At 50.2% G+C, this 23,284-nt stretch overlaps 1 protein-coding gene across 2 annotated transcripts in view; it reads left to right on the top strand.

Annotated features, from left to right (window-relative positions):
• The window catches only part of RAD50 (RAD50 double strand break repair protein), a 507,735-nt gene that overhangs the window by 226,620 nt on the left and 257,831 nt on the right, over positions 1-23,284 (top strand). For both annotated transcript variants that reach the window (XM_078653096.1, XM_078653097.1), the window contains exon 14: positions 19,997-20,234. In XM_078653096.1, the coding sequence (XP_078509222.1) occupies positions 19,997-20,234 (238 nt within the window). The remainder of the gene's footprint in view (positions 1-19,996; positions 20,235-23,284) is intronic.

The following is a 23,284-nucleotide window of genomic DNA, read 5'->3' as shown; positions in this document are numbered from 1 at the left end:
TCTGGGCATCCCCAGCGCACTTAGGGCGGCAATTGCAAAAACAACAAGTGATGGACTGAATGTGGATCAATGTCACACACTCCCCCAGTCAAAAGATCTGGGCCCAAATCCATCGTTTTTTTGCACTCCACACCACCCTGGGTTAGACAATGGCGATATGCAAATCAGCTCTGACCCTGTTGCCCCATGGGAACAGTCCAGTCCGAACTACAAAAGCCATGTCCTTCCCAGAACGGAATCAAGCATCCGAGGACCGGACCGGTTTCGAGGTAACACCTCTCTTCAGCCCGGCTAGCTTGACTCCAAGTGGTGTGGAGTGCCTGGGACCCACGTCTGGGCATCCCCAGCGCACTTAGGGCGGCAATTGCAAAAACAACAAGTGATGGACTGAATGTGGATCAATGTCACACACTCCCCCAGTCAAAAGATCTGGGCCCAAATCCATCGTTTTTTTGCACTCCACACCACCCTGGGTTAGACAATGGCGATATGCAAATCAGCTCTGACCCTGTTGCCCCATGGGAACAGTCCAGTCCGAACTACAAAAGCCATGTCCTTCCCAGAACGGAATCAAGCATCCGAGGACCGGACCGGTTTCGAGGTAACACCTCTTTTCAGCCCGGCTAGCTTGACTCCAAGTGGTGTGGAGTGCCTGGGACCCACGTCTGGGCATCCCCAGCGCACTTAGGGCGGCAATTGCAAAAACAACAAGTGATGGACTGAATGTGGATCAATGTCACACACTCCCCCAGTCAAAAGATCTGGGCCCAAATCCATCGTTTTTTTGCACTCCACACCACCCTGGGTTAGACAATGGCGATATGCAAATCAGCTCTGACCCTGTTGCCCCATGGGAACAGTCCAGTCCGAACTACAAAAGCCATGTCCTTCCCAGAACGGAATCAAGCATCCGAGGACCGGACCGGTTTCGAGGTAACACCTCTCTTCAGCCCGGCTAGCTTGACTCCAAGTGGTGTGGAGTGCCTGGGACCCACGTCTGGGCATCCCCAGCGCACTTAGGGCGGCAATTGCAAAAACAACAAGTGATGGACTGAATGTGGATCAATGTCACACACTCCCCCAGTCAAAAGATCTGGGCCCAAATCCATCGTTTTTTTGCACTCCACACCACCCTGGGTTAGACAATGGCGATATGCAAATCAGCTCTGACCCTGTTGCCCCATGGGAACAGTCCAGTCCGAACTACAAAAGCCATGTCCTTCCCAGAACGGAATCAAGCATCCGAGGACCGGACCGGTTTCGAGGTAACACCTCTCTTCAGCCCGGCTAGCTTGACTCCAAGTGGTGTGGAGTGCCTGGGACCCACGTCTGGGCATCCCCAGCGCACTTAGGGCGGCAATTGCAAAAACAACAAGTGATGGACTGAATGTGGATCAATGTCACACACTCCCCCAGTCAAAAGATCTGGGCCCAAATCCATCGTTTTTTTGCACTCCACACCACCCTGGGTTAGACAATGGCGATATGCAAATCAGCTCTGACCCTGTTGCCCCATGGGAACAGTCCAGTCCGAACTACAAAAGCCATGTCCTTCCCAGAACGGAATCAAGCATCCGAGGACCGGACCGGTTTCGAGGTAACACCTCTCTTCAGCCCGGCTAGCTTGACTCCAAGTGGTGTGGAGTGCCTGGGACCCACGTCTGGGCATCCCCAGCGCACTTAGGGCGGCAATTGCAAAAACAACAAGTGATGGACTGAATGTGGATCAATGTCACACACTCCCCCAGTCAAAAGATCTGGGCCCAAATCCATCGTTTTTTTGCACTCCACACCACCCTGGGTTAGACAATGGCGATATGCAAATCAGCTCTGACCCTGTTGCCCCATGGGAACAGTCCAGTCCGAACTACAAAAGCCATGTCCTTCCCAGAACGGAATCAAGCATCCGAGGACCGGACCGGTTTCGAGGTAACACCTCTCTTCAGCCCGGCTAGCTTGACTCCAAGTGGTGTGGAGTGCCTGGGACCCACGTCTGGGCATCCCCAGCGCACTTAGGGCGGCAATTGCAAAAACAACAAGTGATGGACTGAATGTGGATCAATGTCACACACTCCCCCAGTCAAAAGATCTGGGCCCAAATCCATCGTTTTTTTGCACTCCACACCACCCTGGGTTAGACAATGGCGATATGCAAATCAGCTCTGACCCTGTTGCCCCATGGGAACAGTCCAGTCCGAACTACAAAAGCCATGTCCTTCCCAGAACGGAATCAAGCATCCGAGGACCGGACCGGTTTCGAGGTAACACCTCTCTTCAGCCCGGCTAGCTTGACTCCAAGTGGTGTGGAGTGCCTGGGACCCACGTCTGGGCATCCCCAGCGCACTTAGGGCGGCAATTGCAAAAACAACAAGTGATGGACTGAATGTGGATCAATGTCACACACTCCCCCAGTCAAAAGATCTGGGCCCAAATCCATCGTTTTTTTGCACTCCACACCACCCTGGGTTAGACAATGGCGATATGCAAATCAGCTCTGACCCTGTTGCCCCATGGGAACAGTCCAGTCCGAACTACAAAAGCCATGTCCTTCCCAGAACGGAATCAAGCATCCGAGGACCGGACCGGTTTCGAGGTAACACCTCTCTTCAGCCCGGCTAGCTTGACTCCAAGTGGTGTGGAGTGCCTGGGACCCACGTCTGGGCATCCCCAGCGCACTTAGGGCGGCAATTGCAAAAACAACAAGTGATGGACTGAATGTGGATCAATGTCACACACTCCCCCAGTCAAAAGATCTGGGCCCAAATCCATCGTTTTTTTGCACTCCACACCACCCTGGGTTAGACAATGGCGATATGCAAATCAGCTCTGACCCTGTTGCCCCATGGGAACAGTCCAGTCCGAACTACAAAAGCCATGTCCTTCCCAGAACGGAATCAAGCATCCGAGGACCGGACCGGTTTCGAGGTAACACCTCTCTTCAGCCCGGCTAGCTTGACTCCAAGTGGTGTGGAGTGCCTGGGACCCACGTCTGGGCATCCCCAGCGCACTTAGGGCGGCAATTGCAAAAACAACAAGTGATGGACTGAATGTGGATCAATGTCCATCACTGAAGGCTGAAGAGAGGTGTTACCTCGAAACCGGTCCGGTCCTCGGATGCTTGATTCCGGTCTGGGAAAGATATGGCTGTTGTAGTTCGGACTGGACTGTTCCCATGGGGCAACAGGGTCAGAGCTGATTTGCATAAAGCCATTATCTGACCCAGGGTGGTGTGGAGTGCAAAAAAACGATGGATTTGGGCCCAGATCTTTTGACTGGGGGAGTGTGTGACATTGATCCACATTCAGTCCATCACTTGTTGTTTTTTGCAATTACCGCCCTAAGTGCGCTGGGGATGCCCAGACGTGGGTCCCAGGCACTCCACACCACTTGGAGTCAAGCTAGCCGGGCTGAAGAGAGGTGTTACCTCGAAACCGGTCCGGTCCTCGGATGCTTGATTCCGGTCTGGGAAAGATATGGCTGTTGTAGTTCGGACTGGACTGTTCCCATGGGGCAACAGGGTCAGAGCTGATTTGCATAAAGCCATTATCTGACCCAGGGTGGTGTGGAGTGCAAAAAAACGATGGATTTGGGCCCAGATCTTTTGACTGGGGGAGTGTGTGACATTGATCCACATTCAGTCCATCACTTGTTGTTTTTTGCAATTACCGCCCTAAGTGCGCTGGGGATGCCCAGACGTGGGTCCCAGGCACTCCACACCACTTGGAGTCAAGCTAGCCGGGCTGAAGAGAGGTGTTACCTCGAAACCGGTCCGGTCCTCGGATGCTTGATTCCGGTCTGGGAAAGATATGGCTGTTGTAGTTCGGACTGGACTGTTCCCATGGGGCAACAGGGTCAGAGCTGATTTGCATAAAGCCATTATCTGACCCAGGGTGGTGTGGAGTGCAAAAAAACGATGGATTTGGGCCCAGATCTTTTGACTGGGGGAGTGTGTGACATTGATCCACATTCAGTCCATCACTTGTTGTTTTTTGCAATTACCGCCCTAAGTGCGCTGGGGATGCCCAGACGTGGGTCCCAGGCACTCCACACCACTTGGAGTCAAGCTAGCCGGGCTGAAGAGAGGTGTTACCTCGAAACCGGTCCGGTCCTCGGATGCTTGATTCCGGTCTGGGAAAGATATGGCTGTTGTAGTTCGGACTGGACTGTTCCCATGGGGCAACAGGGTCAGAGCTGATTTGCATAAAGCCATTATCTGACCCAGGGTGGTGTGGAGTGCAAAAAAACGATGGATTTGGGCCCAGATCTTTTGACTGGGGGAGTGTGTGACATTGATCCACATTCAGTCCATCACTTGTTGTTTTTTGCAATTACCGCCCTAAGTGCGCTGGGGATGCCCAGACGAGGGTCCCAGGCACTCCACACCACTTGGAGTCAAGCTAGCCGGGCTGAAGAGAGGTGTTACCTCGAAACCGGTCCGGTCCTCGGATGCTTGATTCCGGTCTGGGAAAGATATGGCTGTTGTAGTTCGGACTGGACTGTTCCCATGGGGCAACAGGGTCAGAGCTGATTTGCATAAAGCCATTATCTGACCCAGGGTGGTGTGGAGTGCAAAAAAACGATGGATTTGGGCCCAGATCTTTTGACTGGGGGAGTGTGTGACATTGATCCACATTCAGTCCATCACTTGTTGTTTTTTGCAATTACCGCCCTAAGTGCGCTGGGGATGCCCAGACGTGGGTCCCAGGCACTCCACACCACTTGGAGTCAAGCTAGCCGGGCTGAAGAGAGGTGTTACCTCGAAACCGGTCCGGTCCTCGGATGCTTGATTCCGGTCTGGGAAAGATATGGCTGTTGTAGTTCGGACTGGACTGTTCCCATGGGGCAACAGGGTCAGAGCTGATTTGCATAAAGCCATTATCTGACCCAGGGTGGTGTGGAGTGCAAAAAAACGATGGATTTGGGCCCAGATCTTTTGACTGGGGGAGTGTGTGACATTGATCCACATTCAGTCCATCACTTGTTGTTTTTTGCAATTACCGCCCTAAGTGCGCTGGGGATGCCCAGACGTGGGTCCCAGGCACTCCACACCACTTGGAGTCAAGCTAGCCGGGCTGAAGAGAGGTGTTACCTCGAAACCGGTCCGGTCCTCGGATGCTTGATTCCGGTCTGGGAAAGATATGGCTGTTGTAGTTCGGACTGGACTGTTCCCATGGGGCAACAGGGTCAGAGCTGATTTGCATAAAGCCATTATCTGACCCAGGGTGGTGTGGAGTGCAAAAAAACGATGGATTTGGGCCCAGATCTTTTGACTGGGGGAGTGTGTGACATTGATCCACATTCAGTCCATCACTTGTTGTTTTTTGCAATTACCGCCCTAAGTGCGCTGGGGATGCCCAGACGTGGGTCCCAGGCACTCCACACCACTTGGAGTCAAGCTAGCCGGGCTGAAGAGAGGTGTTACCTCGAAACCGGTCCGGTCCTCGGATGCTTGATTCCGGTCTGGGAAAGATATGGCTGTTGTAGTTCGGACTGGACTGTTCCCATGGGGCAACAGGGTCAGAGCTGATTTGCATAAAGCCATTATCTGACCCAGGGTGGTGTGGAGTGCAAAAAAACGATGGATTTGGGCCCAGATCTTTTGACTGGGGGAGTGTGTGACATTGATCCACATTCAGTCCATCACTTGTTGTTTTTTGCAATTACCGCCCTAAGTGCGCTGGGGATGCCCAGACGTGGGTCCCAGGCACTCCACACCACTTGGAGTCAAGCTAGCCGGGCTGAAGAGAGGTGTTACCTCGAAACCGGTCCGGTCCTCGGATGCTTGATTCCGGTCTGGGAAAGATATGGCTGTTGTAGTTCGGACTGGACTGTTCCCATGGGGCAACAGGGTCAGAGCTGATTTGCATAAAGCCATTATCTGACCCAGGGTGGTGTGGAGTGCAAAAAAACGATGGATTTGGGCCCAGATCTTTTGACTGGGGGAGTGTGTGACATTGATCCACATTCAGTCCATCACTTGTTGTTTTTTGCAATTACCGCCCTAAGTGCGCTGGGGATGCCCAGACGTGGGTCCCAGGCACTCCACACCACTTGGAGTCAAGCTAGCCGGGCTGAAGAGAGGTGTTACCTCGAAACCGGTCCGGTCCTCGGATGCTTGATTCCGGTCTGGGAAAGATATGGCTGTTGTAGTTCGGACTGGACTGTTCCCATGGGGCAACAGGGTCAGAGCTGATTTGCATAAAGCCATTATCTGACCCAGGGTGGTGTGGAGTGCAAAAAAACGATGGATTTGGGCCCAGATCTTTTGACTGGGGGAGTGTGTGACATTGATCCACATTCAGTCCATCACTTGTTGTTTTTTGCAATTACCGCCCTAAGTGCGCTGGGGATGCCCAGACGTGGGTCCCAGGCACTCCACACCACTTGGAGTCAAGCTAGCCGGGCTGAAGAGAGGTGTTACCTCGAAACCGGTCCGGTCCTCGGATGCTTGATTCCGGTCTGGGAAAGATATGGCTGTTGTAGTTCGGACTGGACTGTTCCCATGGGGCAACAGGGTCAGAGCTGATTTGCATAAAGCCATTATCTGACCCAGGGTGGTGTGGAGTGCAAAAAAACGATGGATTTGGGCCCAGATCTTTTGACTGGGGGAGTGTGTGACATTGATCCACATTCAGTCCATCACTTGTTGTTTTTTGCAATTACCGCCCTAAGTGCGCTGGGGATGCCCAGACGTGGGTCCCAGGCACTCCACACCACTTGGAGTCAAGCTAGCCGGGCTGAAGAGAGGTGTTACCTCGAAACCGGTCCGGTCCTCGGATGCTTGATTCCGGTCTGGGAAAGATATGGCTGTTGTAGTTCGGACTGGACTGTTCCCATGGGGCAACAGGGTCAGAGCTGATTTGCATAAAGCCATTATCTGACCCAGGGTGGTGTGGAGTGCAAAAAAACGATGGATTTGGGCCCAGATCTTTTGACTGGGGGAGTGTGTGACATTGATCCACATTCAGTCCATCACTTGTTGTTTTTTGCAATTACCGCCCTAAGTGCGCTGGGGATGCCCAGACGTGGGTCCCAGGCACTCCACACCACTTGGAGTCAAGCTAGCCGGGCTGAAGAGAGGTGTTACCTCGAAACCGGTCCGGTCCTCGGATGCTTGATTCCGGTCTGGGAAAGATATGGCTGTTGTAGTTCGGACTGGACTGTTCCCATGGGGCAACAGGGTCAGAGCTGATTTGCATAAAGCCATTATCTGACACAGGGTGGTGTGGAGTGCAAAAAAACGATGGATTTGGGCCCAGATCTTTTGACTGGGGGAGTGTGTGACATTGATCCACATTCAGTCCATCACTTGTTGTTTTTTGCAATTACCGCCCTAAGTGCGCTGGGGATGCCCAGACGTGGGTCCCAGGCACTCCACACCACTTGGAGTCAAGCTAGCCGGGCTGAAGAGAGGTGTTACCTCGAAACCGGTCCGGTCCTCGGATGCTTGATTCCGGTCTGGGAAAGATATGGCTGTTGTAGTTCGGACTGGACTGTTCCCATGGGGCAACAGGGTCAGAGCTGATTTGCATAAAGCCATTATCTGACCCAGGGTGGTGTGGAGTGCAAAAAAACGATGGATTTGGGCCCAGATCTTTTGACTGGGGGAGTGTGTGACATTGATCCACATTCAGTCCATCACTTGTTGTTTTTTGCAATTACCGCCCTAAGTGCGCTGGGGATGCCCAGACGTGGGTCCCAGGCACTCCACACCACTTGGAGTCAAGCTAGCCGGGCTGAAGAGAGGTGTTACCTCGAAACCGGTCCGGTCCTCGGATGCTTGATTCCGGTCTGGGAAAGATATGGCTGTTGTAGTTCGGACTGGACTGTTCCCATGGGGCAACAGGGTCAGAGCTGATTTGCATAAAGCCATTATCTGACCCAGGGTGGTGTGGAGTGCAAAAAAACGATGGATTTGGGCCCAGATCTTTTGACTGGGGGAGTGTGTGACATTGATCCACATTCAGTCCATCACTTGTTGTTTTTTGCAATTACCGCCCTAAGTGCGCTGGGGATGCCCAGACGTGGGTCCCAGGCACTCCACACCACTTGGAGTCAAGCTAGCCGGGCTGAAGAGAGGTGTTACCTCGAAACCGGTCCGGTCCTCGGATGCTTGATTCCGGTCTGGGAAAGATATGGCTGTTGTAGTTCGGACTGGACTGTTCCCATGGGGCAACAGGGTCAGAGCTGATTTGCATAAAGCCATTATCTGACCCAGGGTGGTGTGGAGTGCAAAAAAACGATGGATTTGGGCCCAGATCTTTTGACTGGGGGAGTGTGTGACATTGATCCACATTCAGTCCATCACTTGTTGTTTTTTGCAATTACCGCCCTAAGTGCGCTGGGGATGCCCAGACGTGGGTCCCAGGCACTCCACACCACTTGGAGTCAAGCTAGCCGGGCTGAAGAGAGGTGTTACCTCGAAACCGGTCCGGTCCTCGGATGCTTGATTCCGGTCTGGGAAAGATATGGCTGTTGTAGTTCGGACTGGACTGTTCCCATGGGGCAACAGGGTCAGAGCTGATTTGCATAAAGCCATTATCTGACCCAGGGTGGTGTGGAGTGCAAAAAAACGATGGATTTGGGCCCAGATCTTTTGACTGGGGGAGTGTGTGACATTGATCCACATTCAGTCCATCACTTGTTGTTTTTTGCAATTACCGCCCTAAGTGCGCTGGGGATGCCCAGACGTGGGTCCCAGGCACTCCACACCACTTGGAGTCAAGCTAGCCGGGCTGAAGAGAGGTGTTACCTCGAAACCGGTCCGGTCCTCGGATGCTTGATTCCGGTCTGGGAAAGATATGGCTGTTGTAGTTCGGACTGGACTGTTCCCATGGGGCAACAGGGTCAGAGCTGATTTGCATAAAGCCATTATCTGACCCAGGGTGGTGTGGAGTGCAAAAAAACGATGGATTTGGGCCCAGATCTTTTGACTGGGGGAGTGTGTGACATTGATCCACATTCAGTCCATCACTTGTTGTTTTTTGCAATTACCGCCCTAAGTGCGCTGGGGATGCCCAGACGTGGGTCCCAGGCACTCCACACCACTTGGAGTCAAGCTAGCCGGGCTGAAGAGAGGTGTTACCTCGAAACCGGTCCGGTCCTCGGATGCTTGATTCCGGTCTGGGAAAGATATGGCTGTTGTAGTTCGGACTGGACTGTTCCCATGGGGCAACAGGGTCAGAGCTGATTTGCATAAAGCCATTATCTGACCCAGGGTGGTGTGGAGTGCAAAAAAACGATGGATTTGGGCCCAGATCTTTTGACTGGGGGAGTGTGTGACATTGATCCACATTCAGTCCATCACTTGTTGTTTTTTGCAATTACCGCCCTAAGTGCGCTGGGGATGCCCAGACGTGGGTCCCAGGCACTCCACACCACTTGGAGTCAAGCTAGCCGGGCTGAAGAGAGGTGTTACCTCGAAACCGGTCCGGTCCTCGGATGCTTGATTCCGGTCTGGGAAAGATATGGCTGTTGTAGTTCGGACTGGACTGTTCCCATGGGGCAACAGGGTCAGAGCTGATTTGCATAAAGCCATTATCTGACCCAGGGTGGTGTGGAGTGCAAAAAAACGATGGATTTGGGCCCAGATCTTTTGACTGGGGGAGTGTGTGACATTGATCCACATTCAGTCCATCACTTGTTGTTTTTTGCAATTACCGCCCTAAGTGCGCTGGGGATGCCCAGACGTGGGTCCCAGGCACTCCACACCACTTGGAGTCAAGCTAGCCGGGCTGAAGAGAGGTGTTACCTCGAAACCGGTCCGGTCCTCGGATGCTTGATTCCGGTCTGGGAAAGATATGGCTGTTGTAGTTCGGACTGGACTGTTCCCATGGGGCAACAGGGTCAGAGCTGATTTGCGTTGCATAAAGCCATTATCTGACCCAGGGTGGTGTGGAGTGCAAAAAAACGATGGATTTGGGCCCAGATCTTTTGACTGGGGGAGTGTGTGACATTGATCCACATTCAGTCCATCACTTGTTGTTTTTTGCAATTACCGCCCTAAGTGCGCTGGGGATGCCCAGACGTGGGTCCCAGGCACTCCACACCACTTGGAGTCAAGCTAGCCGGGCTGAAGAGAGGTGTTACCTCGAAACCGGTCCGGTCCTCGGATGCTTGATTCCGGTCTGGGAAAGATATGGCTGTTGTAGTTCGGACTGGACTGTTCCCATGGGGCAACAGGGTCAGAGCTGATTTGCATAAAGCCATTATCTGACCCAGGGTGGTGTGGAGTGCAAAAAAACGATGGATTTGGGCCCAGATCTTTTGACTGGGGGAGTGTGTGACATTGATCCACATTCAGTCCATCACTTGTTGTTTTTTGCAATTACCGCCCTAAGTGCGCTGGGGATGCCCAGACGTGGGTCCCAGGCACTCCACACCACTTGGAGTCAAGCTAGCCGGGCTGAAGAGAGGTGTTACCTCGAAACCGGTCCGGTCCTCGGATGCTTGATTCCGGTCTGGGAAAGATATGGCTGTTGTAGTTCGGACTGGACTGTTCCCATGGGGCAACAGGGTCAGAGCTGATTTGCATAAAGCCATTATCTGACCCAGGGTGGTGTGGAGTGCAAAAAAACGATGGATTTGGGCCCAGATCTTTTGACTGGGGGAGTGTGTGACATTGATCCACATTCAGTCCATCACTTGTTGTTTTTTGCAATTACCGCCCTAAGTGCGCTGGGGATGCCCAGACGTGGGTCCCAGGCACTCCACACCACTTGGAGTCAAGCTAGCCGGGCTGAAGAGAGGTGTTACCTCGAAACCGGTCCGGTCCTCGGATGCTTGATTCCGGTCTGGGAAAGATATGGCTGTTGTAGTTCGGACTGGACTGTTCCCATGGGGCAACAGGGTCAGAGCTGATTTGCATAAAGCCATTATCTGACCCAGGGTGGTGTGGAGTGCAAAAAAACGATGGATTTGGGCCCAGATCTTTTGACTGGGGGAGTGTGTGACATTGATCCACATTCAGTCCATCACTTGTTGTTTTTTGCAATTACCGCCCTAAGTGCGCTGGGGATGCCCAGACGTGGGTCCCAGGCACTCCACACCACTTGGAGTCAAGCTAGCCGGGCTGAAGAGAGGTGTTACCTCGAAACCGGTCCGGTCCTCGGATGCTTGATTCCGGTCTGGGAAAGATATGGCTGTTGTAGTTCGGACTGGACTGTTCCCATGGGGCAACAGGGTCAGAGCTGATTTGCATAAAGCCATTATCTGACCCAGGGTGGTGTGGAGTGCAAAAAAACGATGGATTTGGGCCCAGATCTTTTGACTGGGGGAGTGTGTGACATTGATCCACATTCAGTCCATCACTTGTTGTTTTTTGCAATTACCGCCCTAAGTGCGCTGGGGATGCCCAGACGTGGGTCCCAGGCACTCCACACCACTTGGAGTCAAGCTAGCCGGGCTGAAGAGAGGTGTTACCTCGAAACCGGTCCGGTCCTCGGATGCTTGATTCCGGTCTGGGAAAGATATGGCTGTTGTAGTTCGGACTGGACTGTTCCCATGGGGCAACAGGGTCAGAGCTGATTTGCATAAAGCCATTATCTGACCCAGGGTGGTGTGGAGTGCAAAAAAACGATGGATTTGGGCCCAGATCTTTTGACTGGGGGAGTGTGTGACATTGATCCACATTCAGTCCATCACTTGTTGTTTTTTGCAATTACCGCCCTAAGTGCGCTGGGGATGCCCAGACGTGGGTCCCAGGCACTCCACACCACTTGGAGTCAAGCTAGCCGGGCTGAAGAGAGGTGTTACCTCGAAACCGGTCCGGTCCTCGGATGCTTGATTCCGGTCTGGGAAAGATATGGCTGTTGTAGTTCGGACTGGACTGTTCCCATGGGGCAACAGGGTCAGAGCTGATTTGCATAAAGCCATTATCTGACCCAGGGTGGTGTGGAGTGCAAAAAAACGATGGATTTGGGCCCAGATCTTTTGACTGGGGGAGTGTGTGACATTGATCCACATTCAGTCCATCACTTGTTGTTTTTTGCAATTACCGCCCTAAGTGCGCTGGGGATGCCCAGACGTGGGTCCCAGGCACTCCACACCACTTGGAGTCAAGCTAGCCGGGCTGAAGAGAGGTGTTACCTCGAAACCGGTCCGGTCCTCGGATGCTTGATTCCGGTCTGGGAAAGATATGGCTGTTGTAGTTCGGACTGGACTGTTCCCATGGGGCAACAGGGTCAGAGCTGATTTGCATAAAGCCATTATCTGACCCAGGGTGGTGTGGAGTGCAAAAAAACGATGGATTTGGGCCCAGATCTTTTGACTGGGGGAGTGTGTGACATTGATCCACATTCAGTCCATCACTTGTTGTTTTTTGCAATTACCGCCCTAAGTGCGCTGGGGATGCCCAGACGTGGGTCCCAGGCACTCCACACCACTTGGAGTCAAGCTAGCCGGGCTGAAGAGAGGTGTTACCTCGAAACCGGTCCGGTCCTCGGATGCTTGATTCCGGTCTGGGAAAGATATGGCTGTTGTAGTTCGGACTGGACTGTTCCCATGGGGCAACAGGGTCAGAGCTGATTTGCATAAAGCCATTATCTGACCCAGGGTGGTGTGGAGTGCAAAAAAACGATGGATTTGGGCCCAGATCTTTTGACTGGGGGAGTGTGTGACATTGATCCACATTCAGTCCATCACTTGTTGTTTTTTGCAATTACCGCCCTAAGTGCGCTGGGGATGCCCAGACGTGGGTCCCAGGCACTCCACACCACTTGGAGTCAAGCTAGCCGGGCTGAAGAGAGGTGTTACCTCGAAACCGGTCCGGTCCTCGGATGCTTGATTCCGGTCTGGGAAAGATATGGCTGTTGTAGTTCGGACTGGACTGTTCCCATGGGGCAACAGGGTCAGAGCTGATTTGCATAAAGCCATTATCTGACCCAGGGTGGTGTGGAGTGCAAAAAAACGATGGATTTGGGCCCAGATCTTTTGACTGGGGGAGTGTGTGACATTGATCCACATTCAGTCCATCACTTGTTGTTTTTTGCAATTACCGCCCTAAGTGCGCTGGGGATGCCCAGACGTGGGTCCCAGGCACTCCACACCACTTGGAGTCAAGCTAGCCGGGCTGAAGAGAGGTGTTACCTCGAAACCGGTCCGGTCCTCGGATGCTTGATTCCGGTCTGGGAAAGATATGGCTGTTGTAGTTCGGACTGGACTGTTCCCATGGGGCAACAGGGTCAGAGCTGATTTGCATAAAGCCATTATCTGACCCAGGGTGGTGTGGAGTGCAAAAAAACGATGGATTTGGGCCCAGATCTTTTGACTGGGGGAGTGTGTGACATTGATCCACATTCAGTCCATCACTTGTTGTTTTTTGCAATTACCGCCCTAAGTGCGCTGGGGATGCCCAGACGTGGGTCCCAGGCACTCCACACCACTTGGAGTCAAGCTAGCCGGGCTGAAGAGAGGTGTTACCTCGAAACCGGTCCGGTCCTCGGATGCTTGATTCCGGTCTGGGAAAGATATGGCTGTTGTAGTTCGGACTGGACTGTTCCCATGGGGCAACAGGGTCAGAGCTGATTTGCATAAAGCCATTATCTGACCCAGGGTGGTGTGGAGTGCAAAAAAACGATGGATTTGGGCCCAGATCTTTTGACTGGGGGAGTGTGTGACATTGATCCACATTCAGTCCATCACTTGTTGTTTTTTGCAATTACCGCCCTAAGTGCGCTGGGGATGCCCAGACGTGGGTCCCAGGCACTCCACACCACTTGGAGTCAAGCTAGCCGGGCTGAAGAGAGGTGTTACCTCGAAACCGGTCCGGTCCTCGGATGCTTGATTCCGGTCTGGGAAAGATATGGCTGTTGTAGTTCGGACTGGACTGTTCCCATGGGGCAACAGGGTCAGAGCTGATTTGCATAAAGCCATTATCTGACCCAGGGTGGTGTGGAGTGCAAAAAAACGATGGATTTGGGCCCAGATCTTTTGACTGGGGGAGTGTGTGACATTGATCCACATTCAGTCCATCACTTGTTGTTTTTTGCAATTACCGCCCTAAGTGCGCTGGGGATGCCCAGACGTGGGTCCCAGGCACTCCACACCACTTGGAGTCAAGCTAGCCGGGCTGAAGAGAGGTGTTACCTCGAAACCGGTCCGGTCCTCGGATGCTTGATTCCGGTCTGGGAAAGATATGGCTGTTGTAGTTCGGACTGGACTGTTCCCATGGGGCAACAGGGTCAGAGCTGATTTGCATAAAGCCATTATCTGACCCAGGGTGGTGTGGAGTGCAAAAAAACGATGGATTTGGGCCCAGATCTTTTGACTGGGGGAGTGTGTGACATTGATCCACATTCAGTCCATCACTTGTTGTTTTTTGCAATTACCGCCCTAAGTGCGCTGGGGATGCCCAGACGTGGGTCCCAGGCACTCCACACCACTTGGAGTCAAGCTAGCCGGGCTGAAGAGAGGTGTTACCTCGAAACCGGTCCGGTCCTCGGATGCTTGATTCCGGTCTGGGAAAGATATGGCTGTTGTAGTTCGGACTGGACTGTTCCCATGGGGCAACAGGGTCAGAGCTGATTTGCATAAAGCCATTATCTGACCCAGGGTGGTGTGGAGTGCAAAAAAACGATGGATTTGGGCCCAGATCTTTTGACTGGGGGAGTGTGTGACATTGATCCACATTCAGTCCATCACTTGTTGTTTTTTGCAATTACCGCCCTAAGTGCGCTGGGGATGCCCAGACGTGGGTCCCAGGCACTCCACACCACTTGGAGTCAAGCTAGCCGGGCTGAAGAGAGGTGTTACCTCGAAACCGGTCCGGTCCTCGGATGCTTGATTCCGGTCTGGGAAAGATATGGCTGTTGTAGTTCGGACTGGACTGTTCCCATGGGGCAACAGGGTCAGAGCTGATTTGCATAAAGCCATTATCTGACCCAGGGTGGTGTGGAGTGCAAAAAAACGATGGATTTGGGCCCAGATCTTTTGACTGGGGGAGTGTGTGACATTGATCCACATTCAGTCCATCACTTGTTGTTTTTTGCAATTACCGCCCTAAGTGCGCTGGGGATGCCCAGACGTGGGTCCCAGGCACTCCACACCACTTGGAGTCAAGCTAGCCGGGCTGAAGAGAGGTGTTACCTCGAAACCGGTCCGGTCCTCGGATGCTTGATTCCGGTCTGGGAAAGATATGGCTGTTGTAGTTCGGACTGGACTGTTCCCATGGGGCAACAGGGTCAGAGCTGATTTGCATAAAGCCATTATCTGACCCAGGGTGGTGTGGAGTGCAAAAAAACGATGGATTTGGGCCCAGATCTTTTGACTGGGGGAGTGTGTGACATTGATCCACATTCAGTCCATCACTTGTTGTTTTTTGCAATTACCGCCCTAAGTGCGCTGGGGATGCCCAGACGTGGGTCCCAGGCACTCCACACCACTTGGAGTCAAGCTAGCCGGGCTGAAGAGAGGTGTTACCTTGAAACCGGTCCGGTCCTCGGATGCTTGATTCCGGTCTGGGAAAGATATGGCTGTTGTAGTTCGGACTGGACTGTTCCCATGGGGCAACAGGGTCAGAGCTGATTTGCATAAAGCCATTATCTGACCCAGGGTGGTGTGGAGTGCAAAAAAACGATGGATTTGGGCCCAGATCTTATGACTGGGGGAGTGTGTGACATTGATCCACATTCAGTCCATCACTTGTTGTTTTTTGCAATTACCGCCCTAAGTGCGCTGGGGATGCCCAGACGTGGGTCCCAGGCACTCCACACCACTTGGAGTCAAGCTAGCCGGGCTGAAGAGAGGTGTTACCTCGAAACCGGTCCGGTCCTCGGATGCTTGATTCCGGTCTGGGAAAGATATGGCTGTTGTAGTTCGGACTGGACTGTTCCCATGGGGCAACAGGGTCAGAGCTGATTTGCATAAAGCCATTATCTGACCCAGGGTGGTGTGGAGTGCAAAAAAACGATGGATTTGGGCCCAGATCTTTTGACTGGGGGAGTGTGTGACATTGATCCACATTCAGTCCATCACTTGTTGTTTTTTGCAATTACCGCCCTAAGTGCGCTGGGGATGCCCAGACGTGGGTCCCAGGCACTCCACACCACTTGGAGTCAAGCTAGCCGGGCTGAAGAGAGGTGTTACCTCGAAACCGGTCCGGTCCTCGGATGCTTGATTCCGGTCTGGGAAAGATATGGCTGTTGTAGTTCGGACTGGACTGTTCCCATGGGGCAACAGGGTCAGAGCTGATTTGCATAAAGCCATTATCTGACCCAGGGTGGTGTGGAGTGCAAAAAAACGATGGATTTGGGCCCAGATCTTTTGACTGGGGGAGTGTGTGACATTGATCCACATTCAGTCCATCACTTGTTGTTTTTTGCAATTACCGCCCTAAGTGCGCTGGGGATGCCCAGACGTGGGTCCCAGGCACTCCACACCACTTGGAGTCAAGCTAGCCGGGCTGAAGAGAGGTGTTACCTCGAAACCGGTCCGGTCCTCGGATGCTTGATTCCGGTCTGGGAAAGATATGGCTGTTGTAGTTCGGACTGGACTGTTCCCATGGGGCAACAGGGTCAGAGCTGATTTGCATAAAGCCATTATCTGACCCAGGGTGGTGTGGAGTGCAAAAAAACGATGGATTTGGGCCCAGATCTTTTGACTGGGGGAGTGTGTGACATTGATCCACATTCAGTCCATCACTTGTTGTTTTTTGCAATTACCGCCCTAAGTGCGCTGGGGATGCCCAGACGTGGGTCCCAGGCACTCCACACCACTTGGAGTCAAGCTAGCCGGGCTGAAGAGAGGTGTTACCTCGAAACCGGTCCGGTCCTCGGATGCTTGATTCCGGTCTGGGAAAGATATGGCTGTTGTAGTTCGGACTGGACTGTTCCCATGGGGCAACAGGGTCAGAGCTGATTTGCATAAAGCCATTATCTGACCCAGGGTGGTGTGGAGTGCAAAAAAACGATGGATTTGGGCCCAGATCTTTTGACTGGGGGAGTGTGTGACATTGATCCACATTCAGTCCATCACTTGTTGTTTTTTGCAATTACCGCCCTAAGTGCGCTGGGGATGCCCAGACGTGGGTCCCAGGCACTCCACACCACTTGGAGTCAAGCTAGCCGGGCTGAAGAGAGGTGTTACCTCGAAACCGGTCCGGTCCTCGGATGCTTGATTCCGGTCTGGGAAAGATATGGCTGTTGTAGTTCGGACTGGACTGTTCCCATGGGGCAACAGGGTCAGAGCTGATTTGCATAAAGCCATTATCTGACCCAGGGTGGTGTGGAGTGCAAAAAAACGATGGATTTGGGCCCAGATCTTTTGACTGGGGGAGTGTGTGGCATTGATCCACATTCAGTCCATCACTTGTTGTTTTTTGCAATTACCGCCCCTCGAGGTGGGGCACGCTTTGGCACTTTGTGGGGTTCTTGCTTACAGCACGTACTCTGTGAGCTCCTTTCAGTCCCTCCGGGTACTGGGTGCTTTTTCTACGATTTTTTCTTTTTTAACACACTCTTCCTATGCTATCGCAGTTTTTTGTTTGGCTCCCTGTTGTGGCGCGGAAAAGTTTCCTGCAGAAAACTGGCGTCAGCACGCCGGGAGGGTCTTTTATGGCTTCATTGATGTTGCTTCTATGGACAACATCATGATGGAGCCGGGCGACGCCCCCTCCCGGCGTGCAGGGGTATCGATTGGGAAAACAAATTTTCCCGATGCAGCTTGACGCCTGGGGAGATATTCTAAGTTAAGGAATCTGAGGCTAGACTGTGTCTCTACCTGATATATCGTTACCGAAGGTAAGTACCTCTCCCTCTGCGACCTCTGCGGTCACAAAGCGATTCTCCTCGCCATCCTAATGTGGCGGGTGAAATGGGAGTCAGATGGCGGAAGGACTGCCACCGCCGGCCCAGCAGTGGCGGTCCTTCCGCCATCATAATGAGCCCCTATGAAACAAATTAAATGTACAAATTGGCTGTAAGCCATTTTTACCACGTAAAAATCAACAAAAACGGATTCCAAAAACAGTAGGAGTGGAGGCAAACATTTTGGGTCTGAGTGTGCAGATAGGGCCAAGTCCAACACCAAGCATCATCATGTTTGGCCCTAGATTACATCTGATGAATGTTTCAGATTCTACAAGCCCCATCCTCTGGTACCAGGGCCCTCTCCTTCTGCAGCTCCCCCAGAGACTTTGGGGATATCCCTTGGGATTGGTCCATCTATTGCTTTTTAGCTGTGTCTGTACTTATTTGACCGCCTTATACTGGAATAATATGCAAACCATTGTGTTTAAGTAGACCCATGCACATTGGTTACTCCAGAAACTCCTCTAATCTGTAGTCTCCCAGATGTATTCTGGAATTTGTTTTCTTACACGATTCTTATGGACTTAAGCACTCTTTTGATGAGATTGAGAAGTGTGAGGATTCATAGAAGCACAAGGTGCACTTTCCCCAGCTAGATTCATCTTGAATGGGCAAGGCATTTGAGATCCTGGACCAGAAATGGCCAAAACAGTCCTCACACAAAGTAGCATTGTTTTTTTTTATGTCTTTTTTTTTATTTTTTATTAACATTGCTAAAACAAAAGACCATTCTTTACATGAATTACATATAGTCTCACATGGTAGAGCTTTGACATCACCGCTATCAAAGTAGCAATGTGAAAACATTACTGCCTAAAAGACACTGAGGGCAGTATCCCAGAGACTATTGAATTGCTTCATTGAATAATACCACTGGCTGTAGATGAAGTAGAGGGCACGCCATGCCATTGCCTAAAGGAATCACACAATAGAACCCAATGTAGATGGATGAAGTGCACCTGTTTGCATCTGCTGCAAAATCACAGATGGTGCCCATTGCAGGTAAAGGCGTTGTCATTTAAGTTAAGAAATGGCACACTTCTACGTGTACTTTCAGACCAGCCTGGAAACGAGAGAGAGAGATGTTTCTTTTCAAATGCAAAATTAGAGGTTTGATGCTGTATAAAACACCTTTAACATAAATGACTGGTTAGCAAATGGCTACACTTTTTGTACATCATTATAAATCGGACTGAAATGTGCATTGAATAAGTCCCATATTAAGACACCCTCGCATCAATCTCAAAATTGACTTAAACCGCAGCTATATAGTGGCCTCATTGCTGTTTACGGCACTCTCCTAATAGATGGAAATGGTGCTCTCAGGAAATGGTCTCCTATTACTATAAATGTTGTGGTGTTGACCTCATATATACCCTCCGAGTCTACGTTTCCCTTATGTAAATGTTTATTTACACTATTAGGAGCTTTTATAATGTGGTTTCCCCACGAAAGCCCTGAAACTGCCCACAGACGAGCCTAAACTAGTGTTGAAATGTGTAATATTATTGCCAAACACTGCTCTCAGTGGTGTCGGATATACAGTTTTACATAAGGCTTATGTTTGTGCATTGTGCTGTCTGCTGCAAGTATAATGGTTAAAGGTTCCTTGATGGGCTCCAGTAAATGTTTTTGTATTGAGCTTTTCACCACCTATGGGTGTGCCATGTTGAACTCCATCAACTTTTTGTTTTTTTTCCATAAAAGTGCACCAACTTCTTGAAAAAAGTAACGGCAGCAAAATCCTGTAAAAACACGCTGATAGGGAAAAAAACTCACAATACCTGTTATTGCGCAGGCAAATTCCTTACAAAAATGTCCTACAAAATTAATTTTGTAGAAAATGTTCGCCCTCAGGCAAAATATTGCAAAGGTGATATACGGTAGTCATTTCATGGATTTCTGAAGTTTGTTTCCTTACATAACTTATCTAGCAATATTATAATTTCACATAGTTGTATGCAAATTCAATGCATTTTTAAATGTTTCTTTCTGGATGAACCGCCAATATGTCAGATTTGCTGCTCTCCGAGCTTAGCCAGGTCGGCCTCTACCCACCCAGAGGCAGACACTGACCTGTTGCAATATCGCATCATAATTAAGTGTATTTCCTGCTTCTCTGGGCATATCTAATAACTTTATTTTGACTTGCCCTTACTAATATCACTTTACATTTCTTTCCTGCCGGGCAGCCATGCTTGCTGGAGCCACAGCTGTTTACACACAGTTCATCACCCAGTTGACGGAAGAGAACCAGCCCTGCTGTCCAGTGTGTCAGCGGGTGTTCCCATCGGAGGCGGAGCTGCAGGATGTAATCAGCGACATGCAGTCCAAGCTGCGGCTTGTTCCGGACAAGCTCAAGTCCACGGAGGGTGAACTGAAGAGGAGGGAGCGGAAACGGGACGAGATGATGGGGATGAGACCTGTGATGTAAGCGTGCTCTAGCGAACGTGTCACAAGTGTTTGATTGCTGCAGCAGTGTTAGTGGTTCTTGCTAGCCCACACATACCCACGGTGCTATGAAACAAGTCTTTTTATAGTGCAAAATACTTTGTAATAGAAACATTAGTGTGTGGGAAAAGTCAGTCGGTCGTGGTATTTCTACTCTTTCTATTGCAGTGTAAATATCAGTAGTAAATTGGATTAGATAAATCATTTATCTTACTCTTAAAGTACGCCACATACCACAATTTCAAGCCTCTTCGGAGTACTTATCTGCTACAAATAGACAAAGTAATAGTAATCTGGAAAACACAAAAATGAAAAAGTAAGAGGAGGTATGGAGATGAAGTTAAATGAATTAGCTGGAAACGTAACAAAAAGTAGTGCTTTCAAGGATTTCGTTGAAGTATTTTCACTTTTAGAGATTTGGAGAGAAGGTGTTACAGCAAATGGTCACCAGCTTAACTAGGAGCTCTGCCTTTCTATCTTTCTCAGGGTGTTGCATAGCCAATGTCCATGATGACGCGGTTCTTAGGTTCTGGCAGGTTTGTGATTCCTGGCTGACCTCCTAGGTGAGACACTCCTCCAGGAGTCCTTGTGTACAAGGCATAGGATATTGGAGTTAACTCTTTGTTTCCCCAGGAGTCAGGAAAGACCTCATAAAGCAAGTGACTAATTTTAGCAATATTTCAGTCTATTGATCTAACAGTCTTTTTAAATGGTCTATACTTTTCTTTGGTTTTGTAGAAGGCCACGGATACTTTGTCAGAGTGGTCTACTCTGGTTAAGGCTGCTGTTCTAGTCGTGCCATCTATGTTTGAATTGTTTGGAAGTCAGTAGGGCCGCATTCTTGGTGTTGTTAAAAGTTGGTGTTTTTATGATTTGGTTAGATATGTATTGTGAAGCATAGATCTTTGTCAAACACGACTCCTCAGGTTATGATTTTGTAATGTATTTCTGAAAGCAAGTGGACCATTGATTTCTACCAGAAAGCTCTCTTTATTTGGCTGTATTATATCTGGAACAACTGCGTACGAAGGTTGCTAGACATGCTGTTAATGTTGTGGTGTCTCCGTTTTTGTTTGGAACCCATATGACTGCAGTATCCTGTACATTTAGCACAAAACACTTGGTTTCATAAGACCTTCGTTTTTTAAATTTTTATACAAAGTATGTTATTACTGCCTGTTCTATAGGATCCCATGACACTCTTAAAATATTTTTTTTTAAAGACAAATAGATTTTTAATGTGTTTGTTCAAACTGTGAAATAAACAGAAGCAAGGATGATGGTGGGTACTGCAGCTGTGTTGGGAGTATGACAAGACTATCAATCAACCAATCCATCACTAATCTTATAAAGCGAGATTGCTCACCCATGAGGGTCTCAAGGCGCTAAGTCTGTCTGCGGTTCAGTCAATGTGCCAAGTCTTGAGGTCCTTCCTGAATTGCAGCAGCGATGGTGATTGTCTGAGGTTCAGAAGCAGGGAGTTAAAGGTCTTCGCAACGAGGTAACAGAAGGAACCAGTCCAGTGCAAACTGCAGGTAAAACAACATGCCGAAACCAAAGAAGTGCTGGCCATTGAGCCCGCTAAGAGATTGCCCAAAGGAAAGTGGTGCAGTGCACTCTGGGCATTGTAGTCCAACTCTCACTGAAGTTTCAAACCACTACTACACTCCGATGGACCTTCAGCCACCAAAGTTTCTTTGGATTACCTTTACCGCAACCAAGGCTTGTTGTTCACCAGGCTGGTGACTGACCCCGTAAGTAGACTCTGCTTTAAGAGAGCAGCTCCCAGGAACCCAGAGTGACGTCCGTAACTACCCCAAGAGAGCAGCTCCCAGGAACCCAGAGTGACGTCCGTAACTACCCCGCTCTGGTGTACTTGCATCTTATTCTAGGTGTCATCGTCCGCCTTGGCACAACCAGATTCAAGTTGATTGACAGCACCGAAGCGACCGCTGCCACCGGACTTACCGAGCAAGGTAAAAATGAACCGGCTGTTGAACTAAAGACTCTACCTGCGAGGGTTGAAAGTAACTTGACCCCGAAGTGACTGTTTCTCACTAAGCAACTTTTCCCGTTGACTGCAATGTTAAAAGCCCCATTTTAAAGCCCATTGACAGCTCAGAAATTACCCCTGCACCATGATCCCCTGTGCACATAAAAAATACTCTGACTGTTGAAAACTTGGTCCTGGGCCCCCAAAAATCTCTACCCTGCGAGGATGGAACGGATCTCAACCCCTAATTGACCGTTTGTCACTAGCAGAATTTCCCATTGACCTCAATGTTAAATGCCTGCAGTATTTAATGCATTTCTTTTCTAATGCGTTGAAAAATGATAACTCCGGTTATATGTATGATAAAAAAAAGTACGTTTTGGTGTGTATATTTATATAAAAATAAGCTCTGTTTTTATAAATTGGTGTCAGATTTTATTTCGAGTCATGTAAATTACTTGTGCACTGTGGTGGTACTGTAAAATACCTAACGCGTGTTCCTCCAGTAATGCCTGACTACTCTTTGCCACACTACGAGGACTGAGCTAAGGATTGTTATTGTTGTATCCAATGGTCATCTTTGCGGCATTGTGCTAATATTGCATGGTCTGGTCTTGCAACTGTACCATGCAATATTCCACTTTCCTACAGCCAACATTGAGTGAAATGGGTGTTTTTCTGCGAACCTGAGCCTCCCTTCTGGCCATCAAATGTTGAAATTTCTGACATCTTTTTAAAAGCCTCTTCAGCAATCCCCAATAGAGTAGCTTAATGAGTCCAGATTTTCACTGGTAATTACCCTTGCCATGATGCTCTATGACTGTGTTGAAGTCTACAAAGCAACATCAGGGAGTAACTGCAGCTTCTGACAACATTATTCACTTATTTAGTACACACTGGATACAACTTTATTCCCAGATTTCAGTGTTTAGCCAGGTGAGAGTTCTAGATCCATCAGTACCTTGAGTTCAAGACAAGGCTGGGTTTTCCAAGAATATTCTTTGCCAAGAGATCATTTATTTATTTTTGTTAGCAT

This window comes from Lissotriton helveticus, chromosome 7, assembly GCF_964261635.1.
Source record: "Lissotriton helveticus chromosome 7, aLisHel1.1, whole genome shotgun sequence".
In the NCBI taxonomy this organism is placed as follows: Eukaryota; Metazoa; Chordata; class Amphibia; order Caudata; family Salamandridae; genus Lissotriton; species Lissotriton helveticus.
Note: the sequence above shows the minus strand (reverse complement) of the source record. Positions and strands in the feature narration are given on the sequence as shown.